This window comes from Ochotona princeps, chromosome 1, assembly GCF_030435755.1.
Source record: "Ochotona princeps isolate mOchPri1 chromosome 1, mOchPri1.hap1, whole genome shotgun sequence".
NCBI lineage: Eukaryota > Metazoa > Chordata > Mammalia > Lagomorpha > Ochotonidae > Ochotona > Ochotona princeps.
In genome coordinates, this window is record NC_080832.1 from 719,362 (window position 1) to 746,706 (window position 27,345).

At 48.7% G+C, this 27,345-nt stretch overlaps 1 protein-coding gene across 2 annotated transcripts in view; it reads left to right on the forward strand.

Moving 5' to 3' along the window:
• WDR27 (WD repeat domain 27) overlaps positions 1–27,345 on the forward strand; it is a 142,082-nt gene that overhangs the window by 54,333 nt on the left and 60,404 nt on the right. For both annotated transcript variants that reach the window (XM_058671000.1, XM_058671490.1), the window contains exons 18-23: positions 2,228–2,349; positions 3,110–3,243; positions 13,965–14,062; positions 16,056–16,177; positions 26,766–26,863; positions 27,224–27,326. In XM_058671000.1, coding sequence (XP_058526983.1) covers positions 2,228–2,349; positions 3,110–3,243; positions 13,965–14,062; positions 16,056–16,177; positions 26,766–26,863; positions 27,224–27,326 — 677 coding nt within the window. The remainder of the gene's footprint in view (positions 1–2,227; positions 2,350–3,109; positions 3,244–13,964; positions 14,063–16,055; positions 16,178–26,765; positions 26,864–27,223; positions 27,327–27,345) is intronic.

Genomic DNA, 27,345 nt, shown 5'->3' on the forward strand with positions numbered 1-27,345 from the left:
TACGCCTGTGGATTGACTCCTTTCCTCCTGTGTGGACCCCAGTTCTGCTATAGGACACTGGCTCAGGTGGTGACCAGTGGGAGTCAGCTGTCACGTAGCATCAAGTGGGAGCCTGCCTGTCTTCAGTGGACACCACAATTGATCCCCATGGAGAGCCTGGGGAAATGTGGAAGGAGCTTGGCTGAGTCTCCACCACCTGCTTCTGGGATCTGGGAGTCTGAGGGCACCAGAAGGTGCCCTCAGGGCTGCAGCAAGGCACATCCAGGTTTTGGGGGCTGGAGTCTGGAACGGGAAAGGGGCCTGGTTTTGGCCAGTCCCATAGCAATTGGTGTTCTCACTCATGGAGCACGGCAGCCCCTGTGTAAGGTTGGGTGAACCTAGGTGTCCTGGCCACTCCTCTGCTGGACAGGAAATGGGCAGTAAGTGAGCATATGTGAGGGTGAGGGCAGAGGCCCAGGCCCAGGAAATTGCTTCCCATCCCGCTGCTCCTCCTCCCCTCTGTGAGACTGGCCATAAGTGGGCTTGGCATTGGCACGTGGACCTTCAGGATCTGCCAGGGCTGGTCCTTGAGAGAGATGTGGAGTCTCAGGCCGAATTGCCACTTAGATGGGTGTCTTGGGTGCTGTCTGCAGGTGACTCTCTTAAGCCCAACCCTGAATGGTGCGCTTATCCGGCCAGCTCAGGGGCAGGGGAGCAGATTGGAGTCTGGCCTCAATATGATGTTGGAACTACCCAAAGTCTACACAAGGGGGTAGCAAAGCTACATCAGAGGGTTACCTGCTCAGTAGATTTTTGGCTCTAAGGCTTCTTGGGCTCGGACTACAAAGTGAGTTATAGATGTCTTTGTGTCATTCCATTTTTCCTTGTTGGTTTTCTGACCCATGTGATTTTGTGATTTGTGATTCGTGGCCTCATCTTTAGATTGCTGTGTGCCCTACGTGTGCCAGACCGACATGCTGGTGGTGGCCACCCTCCCTTGATGACCAGGGTTTTCCCAGAGTGGTAACTTAGGTCACTTGCCCTTGGTGCTAGAGGTAAAATGTGATCCCTCAGCAATCAGGGCACCTGCTGGCTGTTGTCTTTCACGGCCTCTGCACAGCCCCCAGTGGCCCTTTGTGCAGCATACACATCGCTCTGCTTCTCTCAGAACAGGAGGTGGTAACCTGGGGACACTTAGCAGGTGGGACACAATCTTATTTGAGTGACCTCCCTGGGCCTGAGGCATGCCTACTGTTCCAGGCCAGCCAGATGGACCCAGAAGTCAGGTCTGGGGATGAGGGCCCACCCTAAAGTAACAGGCCTGAGCTGGGACACAGCCAGGCTGGTGTAGGAGCAGGTGGGCTGCTGTACAGTAAGTACAGTAAGTAAGCGCTCTTGTCTCACCACAGCTGTGTTCCCCAGGCCTACGTCCCAACTGTGCAGGACTTCTAGTGCTAAAGAGCATGTCAGCTCCAGGGTCTGTAGTCAGAACAGCCTTCTTAGGGCTGATGATGTGGCACAGCCAGTGAAGCCGCAACTGTGACACTGATACCCCATATGGGCACTGGTTCAAGTCCTGGCTACTGCACCTTTAATCCAGCGCCCTGCTAATGGACAAGATGACCCAAGTCAGGGCCCTTGCATCCACATGGAGACTTGGGTGAAGTTTCTGGCTCCTGACTTTGGCCTGGCTTGGCCCTAGCTGTTGTGGCCTTCTGGGTAGTGGACCGTGAGTAAATGGTCAAACTCTATCTTTCCATTTCTCTGTCTCTCTGCCTCCCAGCCTCACTCCTTCCCTGCCTCCCCCCTCTATTTGTAATCATTTCATAAATAAATAAATAGATAAATAAATAAATAAATAAATCTACCTGTCTATCTATCTGTCTATTTAAAGACAGCCTTTTAAAGTTCAGATAAATGTTCAGATCTCACAGAACATGATCAGATCCTACATAAGTTTGCTCAGTAAATTATTTTCCTTCCATGTTAGAAAAATCCTGGTTTGAAAAGACTCATTTACCCACAGACCTCCTCATAGTTGTGCTGTTCACCGTTTTGCTAAAATGTGCTTTCACGGATGCACAGCTATTTTGAATGTTGCACTTTACGAACTATGAGGCCAGAATTGTCCACCTTCGGACTGGTGTCTGGTCCTGTTCGTTTGGCGTCCCTGGGAGCTGCAGGTGCAGGGGTGCTGTGCAGGGCAGACACTACTGACCCTGTCTACACCCTCCTCCCATGCCGCCAGGTCACAACGGAGCTGTGAGCACTGTCTGCTGGAGCCACAACAGGAGGTGGCTGCTCTCGGTGGCCCAGGATGGGGCCCTGCGAGTGTGGTCCCTCTGCAGGAAGGAGCTCCTGTTACTTCTGGTAAGGGGGTGCTGCCCTCGGTGGCCACAGCAGTCCTGTTCCCTTACCTTACTAGAGGTCGAGACCTGGACTCCCATCAGGAATTTGCTTCAGTGCAGTGACAATTACTAAGTAATGAAGCATTTAGTTAAATGTGTGTTCATGCTGTTCACCCATGTAATGTGTACACACATGCCCTTGCACACATGTGTGTGCACATGCCGTTACCTGACAGCCAAGCTAGAAGCCACTGGTTTAGTGTTGGTTTATGACAGAGGTGACAGTCCTGGCCGAGGGGATACTACACGAATCTCTTGGGAGAAACATGTCTTGTCTGAACAGATGGGGACAGTGGGACCAGATGGCCATAACGAGACACCATGACAGGAAAGGGAGAGGTGGATGCGGCAAGTGGCTCTGATTTGTGAAGTTGCGAGACATGGAATGCAAAGTGTTGACATTTCAGAGGGGTGTTTACTGTAGAGTGGACTGAGACGGAGGGTGGATGCAGCCCGACAGCCACGCGTGGGTGCATGGTTAGGTGGCTGACACTGCTCTGAGAGGCACAGCCTTAGCACCAAGTTTTGAAATCCAGCTGTAATAGCATCCCTGCTAATTACTATGCTCATTCGTGGTTTAAACTTTATTTTATCTGAAAGGTTTTAAATGGCTGGAATCCCCCCACCCCTTAGGAGCAGAGAGCCTGTGGTTAAAGTCAGCAGACCTGGGGTGCTCAGATGGGGCCACTGGTGCCTGTTAACCTTCCTGGTTTGCATCCCAGGGTAGAGGTGTGTTCCCCAGGCCTGTTCACTCAGCACAGTTCTACTACATGGACACATTCTTGCTGCTGTCTTCCGGCCCCGATGTGCACCTACTGAAGTACCACCTGGACCCTTGCAGGGACGACCTCAACAGGTGAGAGACCCATCCCTCAGCAGGACAGCACCCACATCCTGTGATGTCCTTGCAGGAGCCCAGGTGCCCATCAGGGCTGGGGCTCTGACCTCTCTTTGTTCTGATTCTCATATGATTCTGTGCTTGACAACATGACTTAGCTGGTGACGTAGAAGTTCACACTAGGAAATGGAGACACCTGTGCGGAATAATACACACAGGTCTAGGTTGGACAGGGAACAACGTCGGGCTGTCTTTGCTATCAAAATTTGTATAGCTTTAAGGATAATGTATTTTTAAATATTTCTATTGTTATTTGAAAGAGAAAGATAAATCCCACGTACATCTGTCAGTTTACTCCCCAAATGCCTGCACAGCTGTGCTTGGGCCAGGATGCAGTCAGGAACCCCGAAATGCATCCAGGTCTTGCACGCGGATTGACAGTGGTCCAAGCATTAAAGCTGCTTCTTGCTGCCTCCATGGGTGCACATTAGCATGAAGATACACTTGGGCATTGGAGCTGAGCCCGGGATTGGAACCACTGCCCTGTGGGGTGTGGGCGTCTTCCCAGGCCAAACACTAGCCTTTCCTCTCTGTCCTGTGCTGGTGCTTGTATCCCAGCTGTGGCTCGTGTTTTCTGTAGCTGTGTGTGCATGTAATTTTATACTCTTGTATGTTCAAGTGTTCAAGTACTCTTATTAATCCAAGTGTCTGAACTGTGTGGTTTTGGGTTTCAGCTGCCGAGACACCTGCAGCAGCAGTGTGCCTGGCAACCCAGCCTTCAGCTGTGGATTGGTGCCTTGCCACAGGGACAGGACACTTCTGTTCAGCCCCGTGTGCATAGTGCACACCTTGCAGCTTCTTCCTGCTTGGTGGCGGGAGAGGAAGGCGTGGCTCTGCACTGGGGGCTGGCCCCAGACCTGTGGCAGCTGTGCTCCTGGCCTCCATTTCTGTGGCTGCACACCCTGGCGGTGTGGCTCACCTGGTAGGCTTCTCCTTCACGTTGGTGCCTTGGATGGGGCGAGCTGCCTGCTTGTTCCCAGGCATGGCTGTCTTTGGTCTGTGTAGGGCAAGCCTGTCCACCTCTGCTTGAATGGGTGTGAGGTGTTGCCATTGCTCAGCGGTGTCACGGCTCGCTCTGTAGCCCTTGGAAGCCACCTTGCCACTCTCGGTCTGGAGCCCTCTGGGCAACAGGCCCATGCCATGGACTCGGGGCGCCAGTCCTTCTGTGGTGGGCGTGCCTCCCTGAGTGCCATGTCATGGACTCGGGTGGCAGTCCTTCTGCAGGGTTGTGCCTTCCTGGGTGCTGAGTGCTTCAGAAGGGTGGTTGTACCTTGCTGGGTGCTGTGTAATAGACTCAGGGTGCCAGTTCGTCTGTGGTAGGCATGCCTCCCTGGGTGCTGTGTCATATACTCAGGGTGGCAGTCTCGTGTGGTAGGTGTGCCTCACAGTGCTGTCTTCAGTTCACCATGTCTGCCTCTTTAAGGCTGAGGGATGTTTTGTTGCATGACTAACCTGTTCATCCCTGGCCACGCACTAGGGCTCATTCACACCCTGTCCCTGTGGGCAGTGCTGTGGTGATGTGGATGCACACGTCTCTTTGAGATTTCAGTGTCAGTCCTTCTGGTTGTACACCTGGAAGTGGGCTCTGAGTCGTGCGGTTTTGAGGACACCCCTGTGGTTTTCTGCTCGCCTGTCCCATTTTGTGCTGCCACATGAAGTGTCATCTTCTGCTCTTTGCTCTTTTTGGGCATGATGTGAGCAAGCCATGCTGGCAGGCGTGAGGTGGTATCCTGTGGTGGCTTCGATTTGCATTTCCCTACTTTTTAGTAACATTGAACATTTTTTCATATTCGTGCTGGCCATTTACTTTTGAAAAATTTTTTTAAATTTATTTTTATTGCCTTTCATTTTATAACATCATTTCATAGGCTCTGATGTTCCCCCAACCCCTCCCCATGCTCTCCCCCCATGGTGGATTGCTCCACCTTATTGCAGTAGTACAGTTCAAATCCAGTCATGCTTCTTTCATTGCAAGCATGTACCATGCATAGAGTCTAGCATCTTAGTGTCCAGATCAATTCAACAGCTTCTTGGGGAGACCATCTCTGGTCTAAAGGCAGAGCAGGCAGAATATCATTCTGACCAATTAAAAGCCATAACATAACATCAACAACAGTTTACCACATTATGGGGTTAATTGACATGGTATTGAGGACTGATATGTTAGAAAATGCAGATTCTTAACCACATCCTGTGACTACTTCATTAACATTTCAAGTTTAGTTTATATACAACTGGCTTCTATCTACCTTAAAATGGCTATAGGATACTGTTCAGCTGTCTCGTGTCTATTTTCATTTTAGTATTTAACAGTTTATTGTGTTGAAGCATAATTTTTACTGAACGTGGCAGATTTTAGGATAGTCCAAACTGGCTTATAGCTTTAACAAGGCATATGTCACCAGTTGAGGCACAGAACACTGTTAGGAGGGGTGTGCAGAGAAATCCTCCATACCCTAGTTAGGGTCCTACCTAGTAAGGTATGTGTGAGTGTTTCCTGTCTAGTTCTAAGCTTTCCTTGTTGTTCTCTGTCTATTCTAATTTTTTTAAAACTAGGACTAAATGTGTGTTCAAGTCTTAAGCCTATTTTAATCTGGTTATTGTTATTATTTTTTGGCTGTTGGATTGTAGGCCTTTCTTATGTGTTATATAGGTTAACTCTGATCAGAATCTGGTTTGCAAACATGTTTGCCATTCTGCGGGTTATCTCTCCACTCTGTTGGTTGTGTCCTTTGCTATTTAGAAGGTTTTCTTTTGATGGACAATTGTTAGTACTACAAAATAAACTTAGTAAAATTGGAGGGTCCAAATCTAGCATGCAAAAAATCTATTACTTTCATATTTAATAGCTATCTTAAAGTATCTTAACTATCTTAAATTTAAATTTTAAAAAGTAACAGTTATTTGAAAGAAGAAATTAGAAAACAAATCTTGTTTATAATAACACCAAAGTAATAAAATACTTAAGAATAAAGTTGACCAAGGGAGCAAACATTTGCATACTGAGAACTGCAGAACATTAATGAAAGAAATTAAAGAAGACAAAGATGAGAAGAAGCTCATGTTCATGGATTGAAAGGTTTATTGTTTTTTTTTTTTTAATTGGAAAGCCGGATATACAGAGAGGAGGAGAGACAGAGAGGAAGATCTTCCATCCGATGTTTCACTCCCCAAGTGAGCCGCAACGAGCTGGTACGCGCCGATCCGAAGCCTGGACCAGGAACTTCTTCCAGGTCTCCCACGCGGGTGCAGGGTCCCAAGGCTTTGGGCCGTCCTCGACTGCTTCCCAGGCCACAGGCAGGGAACTGGATGGGAAGTGGAGCTGCCGGGATTAGAACCGGCACCCATATGGGATCCCGGGGCTTCCAAGGCGAGGACTTTAGCCTCTAGGCCACGCCGCCGGTCCCGAAAGGTTTATTGTTAAACTGTCAGTGCTGTGCAAGCAATCCCAACTGAAAATCTGTGTCTTACGAAATTGAAAATAAAATGAAACACATAAGGAAGGATCCACAAAAAGACTCCAGATAATTAAAGCAGTCCTGAGGAAGAAAAGCTGGAGGCATCCTATTCAGTGATTCCAATTATATTACAAAGCTGCAATAATCAAAACAGTGTGGTAAATCAGGCCATAAACCTGTGAAGGAGGAAAGGCCTCCTCAGCTAATGGCTTTGGAAAACTGGATGGCCATATGCCAAAGAAGGAAAGGACCCCTATTTCACACACACACACACACACACACACACACACACACACACACACACATGAGCTCAAAGTGGATGAGACTTGAAACTGTGAAATCAGGAGAGTGCTCAGAGGAAGTCTTGGATTGGGTTTGTCCGTGATTTCAAGGCTGTGACCCCAATGACACAGGCAACAAGATGAAAAGTGAACAAGGAGACCGCCAGATTGTTTCTCTATTCTTGCTATTTCATGTCTCCTTCTCACTGATGGACTGTGTATGCCTCTGTAACCCAGGTATAGGTGAGTGGCTTTTCCTGGCTTGACCGAGCCCATTGCTCATTCACCAGCAAGGAGCTGTGGTCCTCTGTGATGCCGGCATCCCATATGGTGCTAATTCAAGTTCTGGCTGCTCCATTTCCAATCCAGCTTCCTGTTCATGTACCTCGGAGGGCTACAGAAAATCTCTACCTGTTGCTGTTTGTGATTCTGGTTCTCAAATAAGCCAATAAAGCTTTATTAAATATAAGAGCTGGAAGTCACTGTACTGGAGAGGTGGGCAGCACAGACAACCCCTGCTGGTCTGTCCCTGTTGGGTGCTGAGTTGGACCCTGGTTCCTGGGGAGGCAGTGCTGTGGCTCCAGGGCCAAACCCCCTCCCCTGGGTCATAGGGGCAGTGCAGTCACTGCAGGGCCATACCCCCTCCCCTGGTTCATAGGAGCAGTGCAGTGGCTCCAGGGCCACACTACCTGCTCTAGGTCATAGGGGCAGTGCATTGGCTCCAGGGCTACACCTCTTCCCCTGGGTCATAAGGGTAGTGCAGTGGCTCCAGGGCCACACCCATCCCCTGGTTCACAAGGGCAGTGCAGTGGTTCCAGGGCCACACCCCCTCCCCTGGGTCATAGGGGCAGTGCAGTCACTGCAGGGCCACATCACCTCCCCTGGTTCATAGGAGCAGTGCAGTGACTCCAGGGCCACACTTCCTGCTCTAGGTCATAGGGGCAGTGCAGTGGCTCCAGGGCCACACCCCTTCCCCTGGTTCACAGGGCAGTGCAGTGGCTCCAGGGCCACACCCCCTCCCCTGGGCCGTAGGGGGTCATAGGGGCAGTGCAGTGACTCCAGGGACACACCACCTCCCAGGGCCGTAGGGGGTCATTGGGGCAGTGCAGTGGCTCCAGGGACACACCCCTCCCCTGGTTCACAGGGGCAGTGCAGTGGCTCCAGGGCCACACTCCCTCCCCTGGGTCATAGGGGGTCATAGGGGCAGTGCAGTGGCTCCAGGGCCACACCCCCTCCCCTGGGCTGTAGTGGGTCATAGGGGCAGTGCAGTGACTCCAGGGACACACCACCTCCCTGGGCCGTAGGGGGTCATTGGGGCAGTGCAGTGGCTGCAGGGCCACACCCCTCCCCTGGTTCACAGGGGCAGTGCAGTGGCTCCAGGGCCACACTCCCTCCCCTGGTTCACAGGGGCAGTGCAGTGGCTCCAGGGCCACAGCCCCCAACCCCCGATTCACAGGGCAATGTAGTGACTCCAGGGCCACACCCTTTCCCCTGGTTCACAGGGGCAGTGATGAGATGAATCAAAGAGCTCGTTCTTTGAGAAAATCAACAAAATAGACTCCCCACTAGCCCAACTAATCAAAAAAAAAGGAGGGAGAAAATACCCATTAATAGCATCAGAGATGAGAAAGGAGATATAACAACAGATACCTCAGAAACACAAAGAATCATCAGGAACTATTACAAGCAACTATATGCAAACAAATCAGAAGACCCAGAAGAGATGGATAGATTTTTGGACACATGCAATCCACCAAAATTGAATCAAGAAGCAATTAAAAATCTAAATAGACCAATAACATGCACTGAGATTGAATCAGTAATTAAAGCCCTCCCAACCAAGAAAAGTCCTGGACCAGATGGCTTCACTGCTGAATTCCACAAAATGTTTCAAGAGAACCTACCCCAATCCTATACAAGCTTTTCCAAACAACAGAAAGAGAGGCAATCCTTCCAAACTCTTTCTATGAAGCTAATACCACCTTTATACCAAAGTCAAATAGGGAAACAGCAGAAAAAGAGATCTACAGACCGATATCCTTGGTGAACATAGATACAAAGATCCTCAATAAAACACTAGCCAACAGGATCCAACAACACATCAGGCAGATCGTTCACCCGGACCAGGTGGGATTCATGCCAGGCATGCAGGGATGGTTCAACATCCACAAATCAATAAATGCGATACATCCCATCAACAAATTGACAAATAAAAACCATAGGATCCTCTCAATAGATGCAGAGAACGCATTTGATAAAATCCAACACCACTTCTTGCTGAATACCCTAAGCAAGATAGACATAGAAGGAACATTCTACAACACAATCAAAGCAATTTACGAAAACCCCAATGCTAACATCATACAAAATGGAGAAAGATTGGAAGCCTTTCCACTAAAATCTGGAACTAGACAGGGATGTCCACTGTCACCACTACTCTTCAATATAGTATTGGAAGTCCTTGCCAGAGCTGTTAGGCAAGAAAAAAGCAACTAAAGGAATCCAAACTGGAAAAGAGGAAATGAAATTATCTCTATTTGCAGATGACATGATTCTCTACATAGGAGAACCAAAAGACTCAGTCAAGAGACTATTGGAACTCATAAGAGACTTTGGCAGGGTAGCAGGGTACACAATTAATGAACACAAGTTGATGGCACTAGTGTACACAAATAATTCCATGGATGAGAGAGAAATTGTAAGTACAGTCCCCTTTAGGAGGAGACGAATCTTAAACACCTAGGAATCAAGCTAACTAAATATGTGGAAGACCTCTATGACGAAAACCACAAAACATTAAAAAAGGAAATAGAAGAAGACCTTGAAAATTGGAGAATTGTGCCATGTTCCTGGATTGGCAGGATCAACATAATCAAAATGACCATATCACCAAAAGCAATATACAGATTCAACACAATCCCAATCAAAATCCCAACAGCATTCTTTTCAGAAATAGAAAAGATGATACAAAAGTTCATCTGGAATCACAGAAGACCACGAATTACCAAAGCTACCCTGAAAAATAGAAATCAAGCTGGAGGAATCACAATTCCAGACCTCAAGACATACTACAGAGCAGTGGTCATCAAAACAGTCTGGTACTGGTACAGAAACAGAGAAGAAGATCAATGGAACAGAATAGAAACACCAGAAGGGAACCCACACATGTATAGTCAACTAATCTTTGACAAGAAAACTTAAAACAATCCAGGCAAAAAGCCCAATCTCTTCAACAAATGCTGTTGGGACAACTGGATAGCAGCTTGCAGAATTAAGAAGCAAGACCCACCCCGTCACATTATACGAAAATCAGCTCTAAATGGATCAAGGACCTAAATCTGCACCAAGAAACCATCAAACTATTAAAGAAAAACATAACAAACACACTCCAAGATATAGAAACAGGGAAAGACTTCTTAGAAAAGACACCAAAAGCAAAGACAATGAAAACCAAAACGAACAAATGGGACTATATCAAACTAAAAAGCTTCTGTACAGCAAAAGAAACAATTAACAAAGTGAAGAAGCAACCAAGAATGGGAGAACATTTTTGTACACTACACAAGCGATAGGGGACTAATATTCAGGATTTACAAAGCTTCAGAAACCCAGGGACAGAAACAACAACAACAAAAACAACCCTGGAACAAAATGGGCCAAGGAAATGAACAGACATTTTTCAAAAGAACAGATTCAAATGGCTAACAGACATAGGAAAAGTTGCTCAGGCTCCCTAGCCATCAGAGAGATACAAATGAAAACCACATTGAGGCACCAGCTAACTCCAGTGAGATTGGCCTACATTCAGAACTCAACTAGCAACATCTGCTGGCGTGGATGTGGGCAGAAAGGCACCCTCCTTCACTGCTGGTGGGATTGTAGACTCATACAACCACTGTGGAAATCAGTATGGAGAGTGCTTGGAGAATTGCAAATAAACCTGCCATATGACCCAGCTATCCTGCTCCTGGGAATATATCCAATAGAAGTGAAATCCACATATGAGAAGGGGATCTATAATCCTATATTTGCAGCAGCACAATCTACAATAACAAAAACATGGAAACAATCCAGATGTGCGTCCAAAGAAGAGTGGTTAAAGAAACTGTGGTGCATCTACTCCATGGAATATTATTCAGCTATTAAGAAGAATGAAATTATACTATTTACAACTAGGTGGTCCCAACTAGAGACCATTATACTCAGTGGAATGAGTCAACCACAAAAGAAGAAATACCATATATTCTGTCTTATATAAGAAAACCATTATGGAAAATTTAACTTCAATAATATGATCCATACTGTTTTCTGTTTCTTTCTTTTTTTTTGGCTGTGTGCCATGTGATTCAATGTTGTTTGATTTTAGTTTTATTTATTCCAAAAAATTTCTTTTCTCTTGTTGAATTAATCACTGGCTCATGGATTACACAGTGGCATCATTTTCCCCAAGAGACTTTTCTGTTTCCTTTTTGTCACCCATGTGTTGGTTACTCAGTGGTGTGTTTTTTCATGGCGCTGTAATCTGTTGTTGTTGTTGTTGTTGAGGCTGTTGTTCTAGCTCATACCAGTTGTTGACCTTGCTTCACGGCTTCTCCATTATGTAAATGTATAATGATGAATACTGGGGTCTACCATATCTGGACATGGTTTTACAATGCAACATGCATCCCTGCTTCCAGATGAAAGATGGATTCCTAATGAAACTGTTGGACATGTGTAGACAGTGGGATGCTGTACTGTTTGGCACAGAAAGATCCTCTGTGTGCTGATTCACTCCCCAAATGACCACAACAAAAAGAAAATTAGATCCGATAGACAGAGACCAATAAGGAAAGCTCAGAACAGGCAGGAAATAGTCAGCTTGGGCTCACATATACCTATTAGGTAGGACACAAAGATTAGTTACTCCTCACTAAGGTATTGAAGATTTCTCTGCACACCCCTCCTAAAATTGTTCTGTACCTCAAGTGTTAACATATGTCTTGTTAGAGTTATAAGCCTGTTTGGACTATCCTAAAATTTGCCAACTTCAGTAAAAATCATGCTTGAATACTATAAGCTGCTAAATATGATAGTGAAAATAGACACGAGACAACTGATTAGTACCCTATAACCATTTTAAGGTGTATAGCAGCTGGTTGTGTATTAACTAAAATTGAAATGTCAATGATGTAGTCACAGGATGTGGTTAAGAACTTGCACTTTCTAACATATTGGTCACTCAATACCATGTAAATTAACTCCATGATGCTATAAATTGTTGTTGATGTTGTGTTGTGGCTTTACATTGGAGGGGATGATATTTTTGCCAACTAATCTTTCAGACCAGGGATGGTCTCCCAATGAAACTGTTGAATTTATCTGGACAATAAGATGCTGGACTCTATGCATAATAAATGCTTGCAATGAAGGAATCATGAGTGGATTTAAACTGTACTACTGCAACAATGTGGAGGAATTCAGTATGGGGGGAGGGCTTTTTGGAGGGGTTAGGGGAATCCCAGAGCCTATGAAACTGTGTCATAAAACCAAATAAAAAGAAAAAAAATAATGTGATCTGAATAAATAAAAATCCTCACAAAACAAACAAAAAAACCAAAAAACACTAATTCTGACCTACAATTGAGAAATGAGCCGGATTAGCTAAGGCACTTCAGCTCTCCTCAGCCTGAGGTCCTGAACTACAGGAAGGAAGCAGGGCTCAATTGAAGCAGAGAGGGCATTGCCCAAGGTAACACATAGAAGTAACTGTGTACTCAGGAACATGTCTCTCAGCCCCTGGGGAGGTGTGTGCCCAGGATGTGTCTGTCAGCCCCTGGGGAGGTGTGTGCCCAGGACGTGTCTCTCAGCCCCTGCGTGGTGTGTGCCCAGGACGTGTCTGTCAGCTCTTAGATGATGTTTGGTAGCTCTTGGGTGAAGTGTTGAAGTTGGCAAGTCTCTTTGCTTCCCGAGGCGGAGGCCTGGATCTCTGTGATGGGTAGTTCACGTCCGTGTGGCACCAGTTGACAAAAGCAATTGCCATCGCACAGCTCTGTTGGCAGAGTGGGTGAAGCTTCCTGGTATGGTAGTGTCGCTGGTGGGCTGGACCCAGGCATAGAGCAATCATTCCAGAACCACAGCCCAGATTGGAAAGCACGGACCCTCAAGTGTGGGTATGACAGAATATAAGGAGGGAAGGAGGAGGCCGGGTGGCGGGAGTGTCATTATACTCTTAAGTCTGTGTTTATGAAACACATGATGTTTGTTCACTTATCTAAATTAAAAAGGTTAGTAAGGAGCAGGGCAGCCAGGTGTGGTTATGCCCTGCAGGCTGCCCTGGTGTCCCAGTGCCTCCATCCTCCTCCCTGTAAGGACATTGCTATTTGTCCTCAGATTGGATGTCCACTCCCGGTGGTCCCTGTCTCCCTGTACCTCTCTGTCCTGATCCTAGGTTCCCACTGAGCATCCTCCAAAGACATCATGCTGATGACCGTGGTCCCTGTCAGCTCAGTCCCCGACGTCACTGTTTCCTCCTGCACCTCAGGTTGACCTCCCCTGGGGACCACAATATCACTGCTCCTTCCTGCACCTCAGGCTGGCCTCCCCTGGGGCCTGGGCCTGTCCCTTCTCCCATACAGCTCCCTGTGGCTGCTGGGGTGCAGTCTCCCTCCTGGAACCCTCCTGTGGGCTGCTTGGCTGCTCTAGAGTGTTGTAAGCCTTAGGTTCAAGTGGAAAGGCAGGTACTGTGCATGTGTTAGGAGCCAAATTCTGTCCTGTGAGTAGGAATAAGTTATTTCTGACTATATGCAATATATTATTTTTTATGAAGTTTTCCTAAAAGAAAAATCAGGGTTTCCCAATGGAAAACTAACTTCTAAGGCAGTTCTCTGCTTTCCTCAGTATCAGAGTGGTCCTCTGGGAGAGGGAAGCGAAGTGTCTTCAGTCTCTATCTTTCTTCCAGATATAGCCCGAAGAGCTGGTTCCAGCCGGTGCACAGGCTCTCGGTGGCCAGCGGTGCCCACGTGACCAGCCTGTCTGCAGTGAATGACTTCTACTCTCGTATCCTTCCCTTAGGTTCTCCAGGACTTGGGTGCTGTGCGTTGTCCCTGCACAAAGGCATCTGTTGAGTGTCCGCTGGTCCAGGCTATGCTGGGCACTGGGATACACTCCTCACAGGGAGTGCGTGCTCATTTGCAAGACTACAAAAATGTTTTAATATGCCTTAAAAGCAGAGCAAGGGGCAGGGAGGGAGAGAGAGTAGGAGTGGAAAATAAGAGGAAGAGAGAGAGAAGGGTAGAAGACAGCTCTTTCATGCACTGATTCACCCTGCAGAGGCCCACAGCAGGCAGGGCGGGGCCATGCTGACAGTGGGAGCCAGGGACTCCTCTGGGGCTTGGGCACAGGAACCCCAGTACTGTGTCATCACCTGCAGGCTTCTAGGGCACATTAGCAGAAAGCTAGATGGACTTAGCCCTGGCCCCCTGGTGGGAGTGCAGGTGTCCCTGCATGAATGACTGTGGCACTATGATGGTGCTGCCACATGCCTTGGTTGTACCTGCACTGATTTTGTGATAGTGTGAGGAGGATCTTGGAGTAGACAGACCTGGTACCACAAGCTTACGCCGGTCGGCAGGGGGAGCCAACTGGTGCTGCTGTGTGTGTAATCACTGGGTGTGAGCAGGAAGTTATGGGGCGCTCTGAACCAAAGGCAGCCCTACTCATTTTGCATGTAGCCTCTGCCCCTGTGGGGGACTGACAGATCACAGCCTTTGTAACGGCGTGTGACGTTGAGGTCAAGACTTCAGTTTCTGAGTTTGTGTGGCCAACATTTCTTTTCATTAAAAAAAGCATTGATTTTTGGGCTGACACTGTGGTTGGTGGGTTAAGTTACTGCCTGCAGTGCACAGTGCTACTGTCACATATGGGCATGTGTTTGAATCCTGGCTGCTCCACTTCCCATCCATCTCCCTGCTGATGCTCCTGGGGAAGCAGCAGAGGAAGGCCGACACGGGGCACGCTGAAGATGCTTCTGGCTTAGCCTGGCCCAGCTATGCTTGTTGTGTGGCCATCTTGGGAGTGAGCCAGCTGATGGAAGATCTTGCTGTCTTTCTCATCTCTCTGCAACTCTGCCTTCCGAGTGAATAATCTTTTTTTTTAAAAAAACAATTTTAAATTATTTAACATCAAAGCTACAAGTGGTTAAGAATTACCTTCATAGAACTTTAATTTATTCCAAGATTGAATTTTATTTATTTATTTATTTTTGTTTCACCTTCTATTTAATTTATTGACAGGCAGAGAGTCAGAGGAGTCTTCTACCCACTGGCTCTCCCCTTTGATGCCCACAACAGCCAGGTCTGGGCCCCTGGGCGCCAGGCATGTGAGCCACCTCCACTGCCTCCAGGGTGTGTGTGAGCAGGAATCCTGAGTCAGGAGTAGGCTAGTGTCCCTCACAGTGGCCCAGCCTGGCCCTGGCTGCCCTCTGTGGAAGGGTTTCCACTTGCTGGTAGATGTTCAGAAGGACTGAGGGGACTCTGGTGGATGTGAGTTCCAGGGGGTTTGTTTTTAAGTGTATTGTGTATTGTCTGTTAACACCATGTGGGAAGGATACATTGCCCTTAAGGTCATTCTGGCTTCCATAACCACCCCTGAACACCTTTCCATCAGCCAGGGGCAATCCCCCCAGATAACAGCATTTAAGGGTAAACACCAGAGTTCCGATGTGTCCCATTAAAACCACTACAGGCCAAAAGCTGTACCTCCAGCCTGCTCAGGGCAGTGTTGCTCCCAGCATCCCAGTATTGTTTGCCCAGTACTTGAGGTTCAGCTGTAGCTTGGTGTCTCAGACACCACCTGGTGGTGAACTCCAAGTCTCTGCCTCCAGGTGTGCACCTGCCCAGGCTCCTGCACTCCTTAGCAGCCCCCTGCCCACCTGGAGTCAGATGGGGACTGTAGGAACTTGGGAAATCTCTGGTCACCTGTGAGTCTCCTAAGGGCACTGTCCACTCCGCGGGCCACTTTCTCCTAGAGGAGTTCCTAACCAGGCATGCAGACATTGTGCTCACAGCTGCCCGGGACAGAAGCCTGGAAGTCTTCGACCTCAATGTGGGCCGCAGTGCTGCGGTGATCGCCGAGGCCCATTCACGCCCTGTCCATCAGATCTGTCAAAACAAGGTGAGTCTTGCTGGGCCACACCGTTTGTGATTCCTGTAACTGCTGCAATTTTGTTGATTCGTTGTTCTAAGCCTTCATGTTTAAGATCACATTCAATTGATTTTTATACTTTGAAAAATGTTATTTTTATTTGAAAAGTAGATTTTAGAGAGAGAGAGAGGCGGGTGTTGGGGAGAGATATCTTCCATATACTGGTTCACTCCCCAGATGGCCACAACAGCCAGAGCTGAGCTAATTCAAAGCCAGGAGCCAGCAGATTCTTCTGCATATCCAGTGTGGGTGCAGGGGTCCAGAAGCTTGGTTCATCCTCTGCTGTTTTCCCAGGCCATAAGCAGGGAGCGGGATGGGACACAAGCCGGTCCCCAAATGGGATGCTGCCACTACAGGTAGAGGATTAGTGTGCTGCACCACCGTGTTGTCACCAATGTGTGCATTTGGCCTGAACCAACATGGTTTTGGTTGGAGATGATTCAATTCAGGATCTATTTTTGGGAACAGGATCTGGTGTTTTCCTGAAAGGATCGTCAGTAGGATGGAACTATTGAAGAGTAGGTCTAACTTACGCCGCACAGGGCTGACCTTGTTTTTGTACTTCAGTTGCAGGCTCTGTTGGTAAAACATGGCCACCTATGCTTGGCAGTGTGGGAGTTCCGGCCACCAGGAGGGATGCCCTCTTCCCTGGTGGAAGCTGCTGTGGTGTCACATCATGTGGTCACAGCAGGGAGGCACAGGCGGAGGATTTGGGATCAGGGGTCAGGGTCGTGGCCTTAGTGCTGGGTTCATGGTTCCAGAGCTGTTCAGTCCAAAAGATGCTTTGTTACCCAAAAGAGCATTGAAAATTTGTGAGCAAAATTCTTTCTGTTTGGCTTTAACTAAAGCTGCAATTTTGATCCTCAGTATGTTTGGAAAGGCTTTTCCTGCTAAGGGTTTAACTTAAAATGCTTTCTGAACTACGTTATAATTCAAGGGTCTCATTTTACTAAGTGACGTCTTAGCATTTTGGTTAAAAAGACTTTTTTGTCCATAGCTTACCAGTTTTCCAGGCTTATATTGAATTTGGTCCGATAATTGATGAGGTTTATAAACTGCTTCTGTGGGAAAGGGAGCTGGACATTGGGCCCCTGGGGCTTTGCTGGAGCCATCGGGTCCCCAGGAAGGGTACAGGAAGCCTGTCCTTGCAGGTCTCAGTGTGGTGGCTGTGCGGGAGGTGGATCACCCAGATTTGCGGGGGACCCTTAGAAGTGTGGGATGCCGACCCCCAGGCTTGCGGGGGCACTTAGAAGTGCAGACAGGGCTTGGTGTGGACATGTGAATGTACTTTCTCAGTTTTCTTCTCTGGACACTCATGGACAGGACACTTGCAATTAGTTCAGAGGAAGGCATTTCCGGTCCGCGTAGCACCGTGGCAGACACCAGCCAATAGTGTCATGGGACAGAGAGTTGTGCCTTTTTGTCTATGCCCCAGGATGGTGATGAGCAGGACAGGCCTGTTTTGTGTACTGTGTCTCCCCAGGAACGGAGGTACCCTTGGAGGAGTTTCACATGTGTGTGTAATTCCCATGTTTCAGTTCTGGTAAGAGCTGTGAAGAGATGGGGCCAGTGAGAACAGGTGCACTGTTCTGCCTGCTGACTATGACTTCAGGCTGCTGCTTCACTGCTGGTCCAGCCTAGGCTGACTTTAAGGTTGACTAGCAGAATTCACAAATGCCAGGCTTCTAAAGGAGGTGGCTTTCACAGTGATGGTTAGAATTGCCTTGAACTCAAGTGTGGCTCTGGGAGACACTGGTGGCTGGTGCTTTGATGGTCTGGGTTTGCTGGACTGGGTTTGTTTAGCAATGTGCTCAGGCAAAAGCTTTGGGATCATTTTCCAGCACCTGCCTGGCCTTGGTGGCATTGGGAGCCTGAAGTGTACTTGACCAGCACCTGCTGTTTGAGCCATTGTGCACAGCCAAGGAATATAGATGGAAATCCAGAGAGGAAGTGGTTTTATCTTGTATCTTCGCATTTCACTTCCTTACCTATCCGAGAGGAGGAGACAGGCAGACAGATGTCTGGCTCACTGATTCACTCCACAGACACCTGCTCTAGCACACGTGTTTCCCAGATGTTCCTCCTGGGTGCCTATTAGCAGGAGGTTTGAGTTATCACACAGGCACTCGCCCAGCTGGAGACCAAGTGCCCACACAGTGGAAAGCTAGTCAGCAAGGACATGTAAAAGGCTAAAATTTCATGAATGGACTTTTGAACTTTTAAATGTATTATTATCAAAGTATGCTATGTAAACATTTATTTCAAGGTATTATTGTTCATATTAAAACACCTTCCTCAAGTAGTTGTGCCTTTAAACAAATTTGAAATACCTTTTTAAAATAACACCTCGATTTTAAACTATTTAGTGGAAACGATTCTTTCCTAGGTGATTTTTCTCATGCTTAGAGATTTTGGAACATAATCTGGAGTTCTGGGCAACACCTTGTTGTTTTCTTGTTTTTTCCCCTCTTGTTCTCAGGTCTTACTAAGCTTCGTTTCTCAGTGCAGAAGATGAGCTGTGCTTTCACATTGGTTAGCAGGTGCCAGCCCCATGGGACTGATGCCAGCACTCTTGCTTCTTGGCGTGTCCTCTGTGAAGGCCTTAGAAGCTCATCATTCTCCACAGCTTGAAGCACATACTTCCCGCGTTCTTGGGAGAGCTGGGATAGAGGCTGGCATTGCTTTCAGGGAAATCCCAGGGCAGGGGCATTTCTGTACAGTTGTCTGTTGTGTGGGATACTTAGTGACGTGAGAGTGCCACAGTGACATGTGGTACTCAACTTGTGTTCTTACGTGTTGTGGAGCACACAGAAGCTGGAGTTTTGCCTGCTACAGCCAGAGAGGAAAAGCCACATGGTTGAACCTCCCTGTTCCTGCAGACAAGAAGGAGAGGACAGGGGCTTGGTGCTGCAGTAATGGCAGCTCTTGGCTTGTCCCTGGGTTCGAGTCTCAGCTCCTCTCGGGATTCCAGCTTCCTGCTAACACAGACCATGGGAGACAGCAAATAATGGCTTCAAGTCCTCGGGTCTCTGCCACTCACATGAGAGACTTGGGTTGAGAACTCGAGTGTTGGCTTCTGCCTTGCCCAGCGTTGGCCATGTGGGGCTTGTGTGGAGTGAACCAGCACATGAGAACATAGACACACATGCATGAGATGGAGTCATGGGTGTGCGTGCATGTGCGTGAAGGCCCTGCTGACTGAGTTGTCAGTCAATTAAGGCTGCTGGGCCTAAATGTCTCACACAGGGGCAATTGCACAACAGCAGAGCCACATTGTCCCAGTATCTGAGATGGGAGTCTCTCTGTCTTCTTTGTAAGTATGTGAGCCCTGTGTGGCCACCTCACCTATCCGTACTGTTACCTTGGGGTGAGGGTTTAAATGACATTCAGACCTGAGTGGTGAGTGCCCATGAGGACATCTGTAGGCACTGTGTGGGTAGACTCTGGGAGTGTCGTTGCTGACAAGTTGTGCATGGCCAGGCCCTTTGTTGTCCTCATGTTCTCACAGCGTCTAGGGAGGACACTTTGAGGAGTAGAGTGCTGGTTGGCACTGGTGGGGCTTGCTTCTTAGCCTGGACACCTGTTCCTCTCCTCTGCACCATATGAACTGTCCCAGGTGAGCATGCTGTCATGGGGGACTGAATCTGGCCAGTACGCCCTTCATGCTGCCCAAAGCATCTGTGTCCGTCTGTGAGTGATAGCGTGTGCCTCGGGTTTACCCTGTGTTGGGGATGGAGATGGGGTAAGCAGCTGCTGCTGGCAGGCAGGAGGCAGGACACATGGGTGTATAAATGGTGCCAAGCAGAATGGCTTCTTTATTTCTCCATCTAGTACAGAGTGCTTGTGACTACTTGAAGTAAACTGAACTTCTGGAGGTCACTGATGAAGCTCATTGTTTTCACTAAGACAGACAGCAGGGACAGGCAGGTGTGTGTGGGTCTGGATTACTGAGACAGGAGGTCCAAGCAGCAGAGTGGACAGAAGTGCTGTGTGGGCACACAGCAGAGTGTACCTGGAATATGCGCTCTCCTCTCTGTTAGTCAAAGCCCTTTTTGCCACAGCTATTTACCTGTTGATTTGTAACTGGCTGTCTCCTACCTGTGCTTTGCTGCAACCCTGTGGGAAGTGCTTTTGGCACAGCTCCTCCCCTCTTCTGTACCTGGTGTTCCCCACTCTCCCCACCCCTGCTGCTCCCCACCTCCCCTCCTGCTTCCTACCTCTCCTGCTCTCCACCTCCCCTGCTCCCCACCTCCCCCCTGCTCCCCACCTTTCCTGCTCCCCACCTTTCCTGCTCCCCACCTCTCCTGTTCCCCACCTCCCCTCCTGCTCCTGGCTGCTTGGAGACTTGGTAACTGGTAGCTCTATGTATCAGCTGTTCAGAGTGAGCTTGCTCTGCTGTTGTATCTTTTTGTGTCTGTAGTTGTTGGTGCTTCTCTCTGGATTCTGAGCAGTTGTACACCAGCCATGGACTTTTACATGGTTGGTAACCAGCCATGGTTACTCTACAATCACAAGGCGCATGTTCTGAAGGCTGTTGCTGCTGAGAGAGTGCATGGCCTGTACAGGCAGGAATTGAAGGCTGCATTAGTGTGATGGCGATGTGGTCATGCACACCAGTTTTCTTTCTTTCTTTTTTTTTTTTTAAGTGTTTTTTTTAATCTATTTTATTGTATTGTTGTTGACAATCTTTACATAGTTAATTACAGTTAAAGGAAAAAGAAGAAAAGAAAAAAAAAGGTTCAGGGGGATAGGGAAGTGGGTAATGCTATTATGTCCATATTGTTTCCATCATGTATCTGAGGTAAAGGGGGATATTGAGGGAGAAGCTCCACCCGGTTTCCCGCCCACCCCAAGTCCCGGATGTGGGGCATGCTCTGAGATATGTGCTCAAGTGGTGTTAATAGTTCTCCAGTTATGAATCACTGCCAGTTTCGCTCGATGAGGTCGTCCACTGATTGATATGGTCCATCATAAAGTCTCCGTTTGCCCCATATTTCGCTGCCAGCATATAGCTGAGATGAATGATTGATCTGCTCTGTCTTCTGTCTTTTCTTGGTTAGAGTTCTGAGTCCAGCAGTTCGATTGCGGAGATCTCCAAGGATACTTTGAGGTATTCCCAGATTAGTTTCTTGTATGTTCTAGCAAGCACAGGGCCCGGCACAGTCCATCACCCCGATCCGCTGGTGGTTGCAGTTGCTGTGTTGGTTCTGTTTTCAGTCCCGAGTTGCACTGGACCATGGGTGTTGCAGTCCAGTCTGGTTCGGCCCTTACATCAACCAGTGGGTGCTGCAGCCTAGTCGGGACGACCCACAATAACCCCCACCAGGCCCGCCCCCTACCCTGGTTTGCCAGTCTGTGTAGCAGAAGACCAGTCTGTCCCCCATCCCATTTGGCTCTTGTACTTGTCAATGGGTATTAAAGCTTAGTTCTATCTAACCAACTCAACCATCCAGCCCTCACAGATGTTGTTGAGTACCTCTCTATCTAGCCATCCCAGCCCCCGTTCTAGTTTTCATGCCCTCCCACGGGAATAGTGACCCAAGAAGGGGGAACCCACTTTTCCCTCCCAGGTCTCTGTCCCGGTTTATGCACTCTTTAGGTGGTCCTGTGATTTGACTCGACAGAATTAGTCCCCAGTGCCAGCTTCTGCCAGCTGATGCTGTGGCCCTGATCTAGTCCACATGCAGCGCACAGGTGTTGTAGCCTTGCTTAGTCAGGTCTGTCTCTATCCCAGCCCACACTCTCCAGTGGGAGTAGCTGTCCGGCTAGGGGACCAGCCCCTTAATCCCCCCGCCAGCTCTGCCCCTTCCTTCCTGGATCTCACGTGTGCTGGATGGGTGCTGCATTCATATCCAGTACAGGCAACCACGCCCTGGCATTCCATAATGTGTACTGGTTTTGTCGCAACCAAACCTGGCCTATCCCACACTCTGTTCTGGTGATCGGATTTGCCAGTGGATGACATGAACTGATTCAACCTGGTCTGCTCCTGACCCATGCCGAATGTATGCCAGTGGGAGACTTTCCATGGCCTATTCTGGGCTGTCTCCTATCATGCTTCTTGCGCTTACCTGCAGGGACTGTGTCCTGCCAGAGGAGTTGCCCAGACTCCTCCATTAGAACCCCTCCCAAAGCCAGATTTTGCGCATGCCAGGGGGTTCTTGAGCCAACCCTACTCGGTTCACCTCCTGTCCTAGAAGGAACAGTGGCTTTTCCTGGCTGGCTTTCACCCCATTCTGGTTCTTGTTGTTGGATGTTTCAGCCCAGCCATGGCTCGTCCATACCCACATACAGCTCACACATGACTCAGTAGGGGATTGAGACCCAGCCTAGTCAGTCCCACATCTACCCTGGTTCACACACCAGTTTTCTTGACCCTGAGTCTGCCCCACACCTGAGAGTTGAGTTAAGGAGCTGCTGTCCTTGTGATTGGTGAGGAGGGTGTTACAGGATGTACCCTACAGGTTCCTGCCTTCCTGCCTTCCTGCCTGGGGCCTCTCTTGGATTCCTTTTGTCTTCTGTTAGGATTTTGGCGTCTGGTCTTTAGGAAGCAGGTCTGCACTCAATGTACACTTCGTAATGGCTTTTGCAATGACCGCACAGTAGTCTGACTCTTCCTCAAGTGTCTGTGGTCTCTTGGTGGTGACTGTAATATTTCGGGAATCACTGTGGTGTGCTGTTGGATGAGCAGTATTATATTAAGAAAAATTATTATGATGGTTTTTTTTATGGGAAAATAACTGGTTTTGAGTCCTGAAAGTAAACCTCTGAGTGGTATGTGATGGGATGAAAAGGAAGCAGTGTAGGGCTATGCTGTCTTAATAGCTTGTCTGCTAATGAGCTTTTTCACATTTTTGTTCAGTTACACAATGGACATCAAAGGGCTCAGTCTGCCCACAGCCATATGGGAGCCACTGATCATCTGCTGCCTTCTCCACAGACTGTAACGCACTCAATTGCCATGTTCCAGTAAAATGGGAACTAGGCCGGTTTTCATTCCTTCTCGGCTCGATGGCCAGCCAGCTCAGTGTGTTCGGCCTCAGGACTACATAAAGCTTTTTCACAAACACCCAATGCCTGGTCTTGTGATCTCTTCCAAGAAGTGCTGTGGCTCTTGCCGGAGTGTGTGTGTCCCCGGGAGGATGGCACGTTTCCCTTTCTTAGTTTTATCATTTAATGACTCATGGTAGGTTGAAATTCATAAACCTTTTTATAATTTATTGATATCTCTTAAAGTCAAAACACATGTTTATCAATTGTAAAACTTGACAGGCTATTCTTTTCACCCTATTGTTGAGTAAGGTGTGGATTTTTTTTCTAGAGATTCATTTATTTTTATTGGAAAGGCAGATTTACAGAGAGGAGGGAAAGATCTTCCCTGCACTGGCTCACTCCCCAAATGGCCACAACTGCCAGACCTGAGTTGGTCTGAAACCAGGAGCTAGAAGTTTGTTTCAGGTCTCCCAGGCAGATGTGGGGCTCCATCCATTGGGCCATCTTCCACTGCTTTCCTAGGTCACAAGTAAGGAGGAGCTGGGTGGGAAGTGGAGCAGCTGGGACATGATTCTGTGTCAGTATGGGTTCCTGGTGCTGCAAGGGGAGGCATAGCCAATTGAACTATGACATAAGGCCCAAAGTGTTGGCTTTATATATGAGGTCAGGATATAGTACTAAACCACCAGTTTGAAGTGAAAATTAAAAACTGACTGCATTTGACAGTCAGAGGTGGAGAAACAAAAGATCAATTCCACCTGCAGGTGAGCTCCCCACATCTCTGCTTTGGATGGGCCAAAGGCTAAGCCAGAAGCAGGGAACTAACCCAGATCTCCCATGTGGTGGCAGAACACAGTTATGGAACCATCACATGCTGCTTCCAGTGTTCACGTTAGCAGGAAGCTGGTCACAGGGCTGGAAATGGTCTCAGGACACACCCTCAGGGCTCAGGAAACACCTTCCGGGTTCAGCACACACGCTCTGGGCTCAGGACACACCCTCAGGGCTCAGCACACACCCTCTGGACTATGACACACCCTCAGGGATCAGCACACACCCTCTGTTGTCAACACACACCCTCAGGGCTCAGCACATAGTCTCTGGGCTCAGGACACACCCTCTGGGCTCAGGACACACCCTCTAAGCTCAGGACACACCCTCTGGGCTCAGCACACACCCTCTAGGCTCAGGACACAGGCTCTGGGCTCAGGACCCACCCTCAGGGCCCAGCACACACCCTCAAGGCTCAGGACACACCCTCAAGGCTCAGGACACACCCTCTGGGCTCAGCACACACCCCCTGGGCTCAGGACCCACCCTCAGGGCTCAGAACACACCCTCAGGGCTCAGCACACACCCTCAAGGCTCAGGACACACCCTCTGGGCTCAGCACACACACCCTGGGCTCAGGACGCACCCTCAGGGCTCAGAACACACCCTCAGGGCTCAGCACACACCCTCAAGGCTCAGGACACACCCTCAGTGCTCAGGACCCACCCTCAGGGCTCAGGACACACCCTCAGGGCTCAGGACACATCCTCTGGGCTCAGCACATCCTCTGGGCTCAGCACTCAACCTTCCAAAGAAGTTGTTGGTGTCTTAATTGCCAGATTAATGTCCCCCCACCTGCAGTAGCTTTTTTAATTAAACATTTATGCAGAATGTTAGATTTCAGAGTCATTTGTGTTGATATTTTGATTGAATTTGATTTAGAGGGTTTTGTTTTATAGAGTTAAAACGATTGTTGCTGCAGATTGCTGTCTCCTCCCTGGCTTCTCTCTTCTACCCTGGCCACCTGCTGCTTGGTTTCAGTCTTCTCTGAAGTGCGCCTTTGAGCAGCCTGATGCCTCGTTTTGTATGTGATGTTCTTCCTACCTTGCTGTGTTCTTCTGAACAGTGCTGACCACATTGGCCAGCTCTGGAATATTCTGTTTTGGTTGTTCAGCACATCACATGTTTTCTTTCTGTTCTTGTGGGTTGTTGCAAGTTGGGTTTGGCTGTTCCCTCAAGCTTCCTGTCTGTGAAATGATCCCCGCTCTGCAGAAATGCTGTTCTTGATGCCTCTGGAGGTTTTCTCACCCACCATCTGGACCACGTCTGTGGGAGCTTGTATGCTTGGCTGCCTCTTGCGTACTCACGCTGTTCTTGGTTTCTGACATTTTGCTTGTTTGATATTTTAATGGGTTTGAAAATCTCCCATTTTGGTTGCAACCCTGTTCATTTCTCCTTATAGATATATTGATTTTTGGAAAGTTTGGTGTTTGAAGATGGTTTTACTTGGGGTCTGGGCTTGCTGGTCTACCTGTGCCGCTGTTCCTGCTGTCTGGAGGGAAGCGGGTCGGATGGAGCGTTGTGTCTTCCAGCCGTCCTTGGGTCTCCTGCTCATCTGTGCTTGCTGTTTTCCTCCTACTCATCACATTCAGCCTTTTAAAAACTTGACATTTTTCTTGAATCCAACACTAAGATTAGACTGGGCATTGTGTTTAATCTGCTTGATGGTAGTCAGGATGACTCACGCATTTGTTCTTGTTTATTACTTTCTTTCCTGCCTTGTTTCTCTGCTTCTGCCCCCACCCGCATTGGGCTGACATAATATTTTACAGCTCTCTTTTGCCTGAGTGATTTGATCATCGCACGTCCCAACTTCTGGCTCAGAGATTGGTTGTACCGGGAGGTTGGCTGCTGTCATGGTTTTTCTTCCGCTTGGTCTATGCTGCATTGCCTCCCACTCTGCCTCGTAGATGATCTCTAAGCTTGCGTTGGGGTTGTGCTAGCTCGTTGGGCTCCACCGTGAGCTCCCATCTGGCCCTCAGCAGCTGTGGCAGGCCAACAAGGAGCGGTGCCCTCTGTGTTCACGTTTCTTGCCTACATATGGATGGAAGGGACTTTCTGCTTTGCTGATGTGTGAAGAAGTGGACAGAAAGGAGAAGACCAGATGGAGTGGAGGCCGTGCATGTGCCTGGTTGCTGTGGTCATTGGCTCTTCAGTGAAGGAAGAGCAGCTTCTGGGGGTCCTGTATTAAAAGTGACATGCTCTTCACCTGGAGGGGTGGGAGCCCATAGCCCGTTAACCCTTTATAGCATGAGTGGGCCAGGTGCTTATATGGGTGGAGGTCAGACCTTCTCAGCGAGGCTTCCAGGCAGTGCTGGCAGTTCAGACAGCAGCAGCAGGTCAGGGCCAGGGCTGGGAAGGGTGCCCACACAGGAGACGTGTGGTTTTCCCAAGGGACCTGCTTTGTACATTTTAGGATTTGACCTTTTGCAAATTCGTGGCTGACCTGACCTCTAGTACCTTGATCTGTGCTTGGCAAATAGACTTTGTAGTTAGTATCCTGGTCTTCAGATCTTCCACTATGTAGTCCTGTAACGGCCAGCGGTATCTGTAGTGACTGCAGACCAGGGGCTTCCTCTCACTGTTCCCATGGACGTTCTGGAGTGTGATTCTGAGATCCTTAGGCATAAGAGAGGTTTGTGCTGAGGCTTGCCTTGGTGTGAGGAGCTGTTGTTGGCTCAGTGCTTACTAGTTCAGTCTAGAGACACACCTGTGTTTCCTTTTCCAATTGTAGGGGTCGTTGTTCACTGCCCAGCAATCCCAGGCTTACGACCTTTTCCTAACCACAGCCATTGGTGATGGACTCAGACTGTGGGACCTGAGAACCCTGAGGTAAGGCTGGTGGCCAGGCCACAGTGGGTGAAGCTACAACATGGTGCACTCACTTTGATCTGCTTGCACACGCTGACAGTGTCAGCAAAGAACAAGTTACACATGAGGCAGCTGGCTTGTGCGTTTGGAATGGGTGGTCAGGGAGCTAGTCCCTGCTTTGAAGGGTGGAAGGCCCTGGGTCCTGAGTGCCAAGGCCCCATGGGGAAGCAGTGAGGCATCCTTCCACTGTAGCTCCCTGAGATGGAACGGGCTGTGGTTGGGTGCAGTCGCCAGGCTCTGAACAGCCAGTCTGATTCTCTACCTGATATGTGTGAAGCGTGTGGTCTGCCTCTTTCCAGGAGCTTCTCTCTGCCCTCTTAGGTGTGTGCGCCGATTTGAAGGACACCCAAATCGCTGCTACCCCTGCGGCATTGCGTTCAGCCCTTGCGGGCGATTCATGGCCTGCGGTGCTGAGGACCGCCATGTAAGTGTGCTCTTGGCTT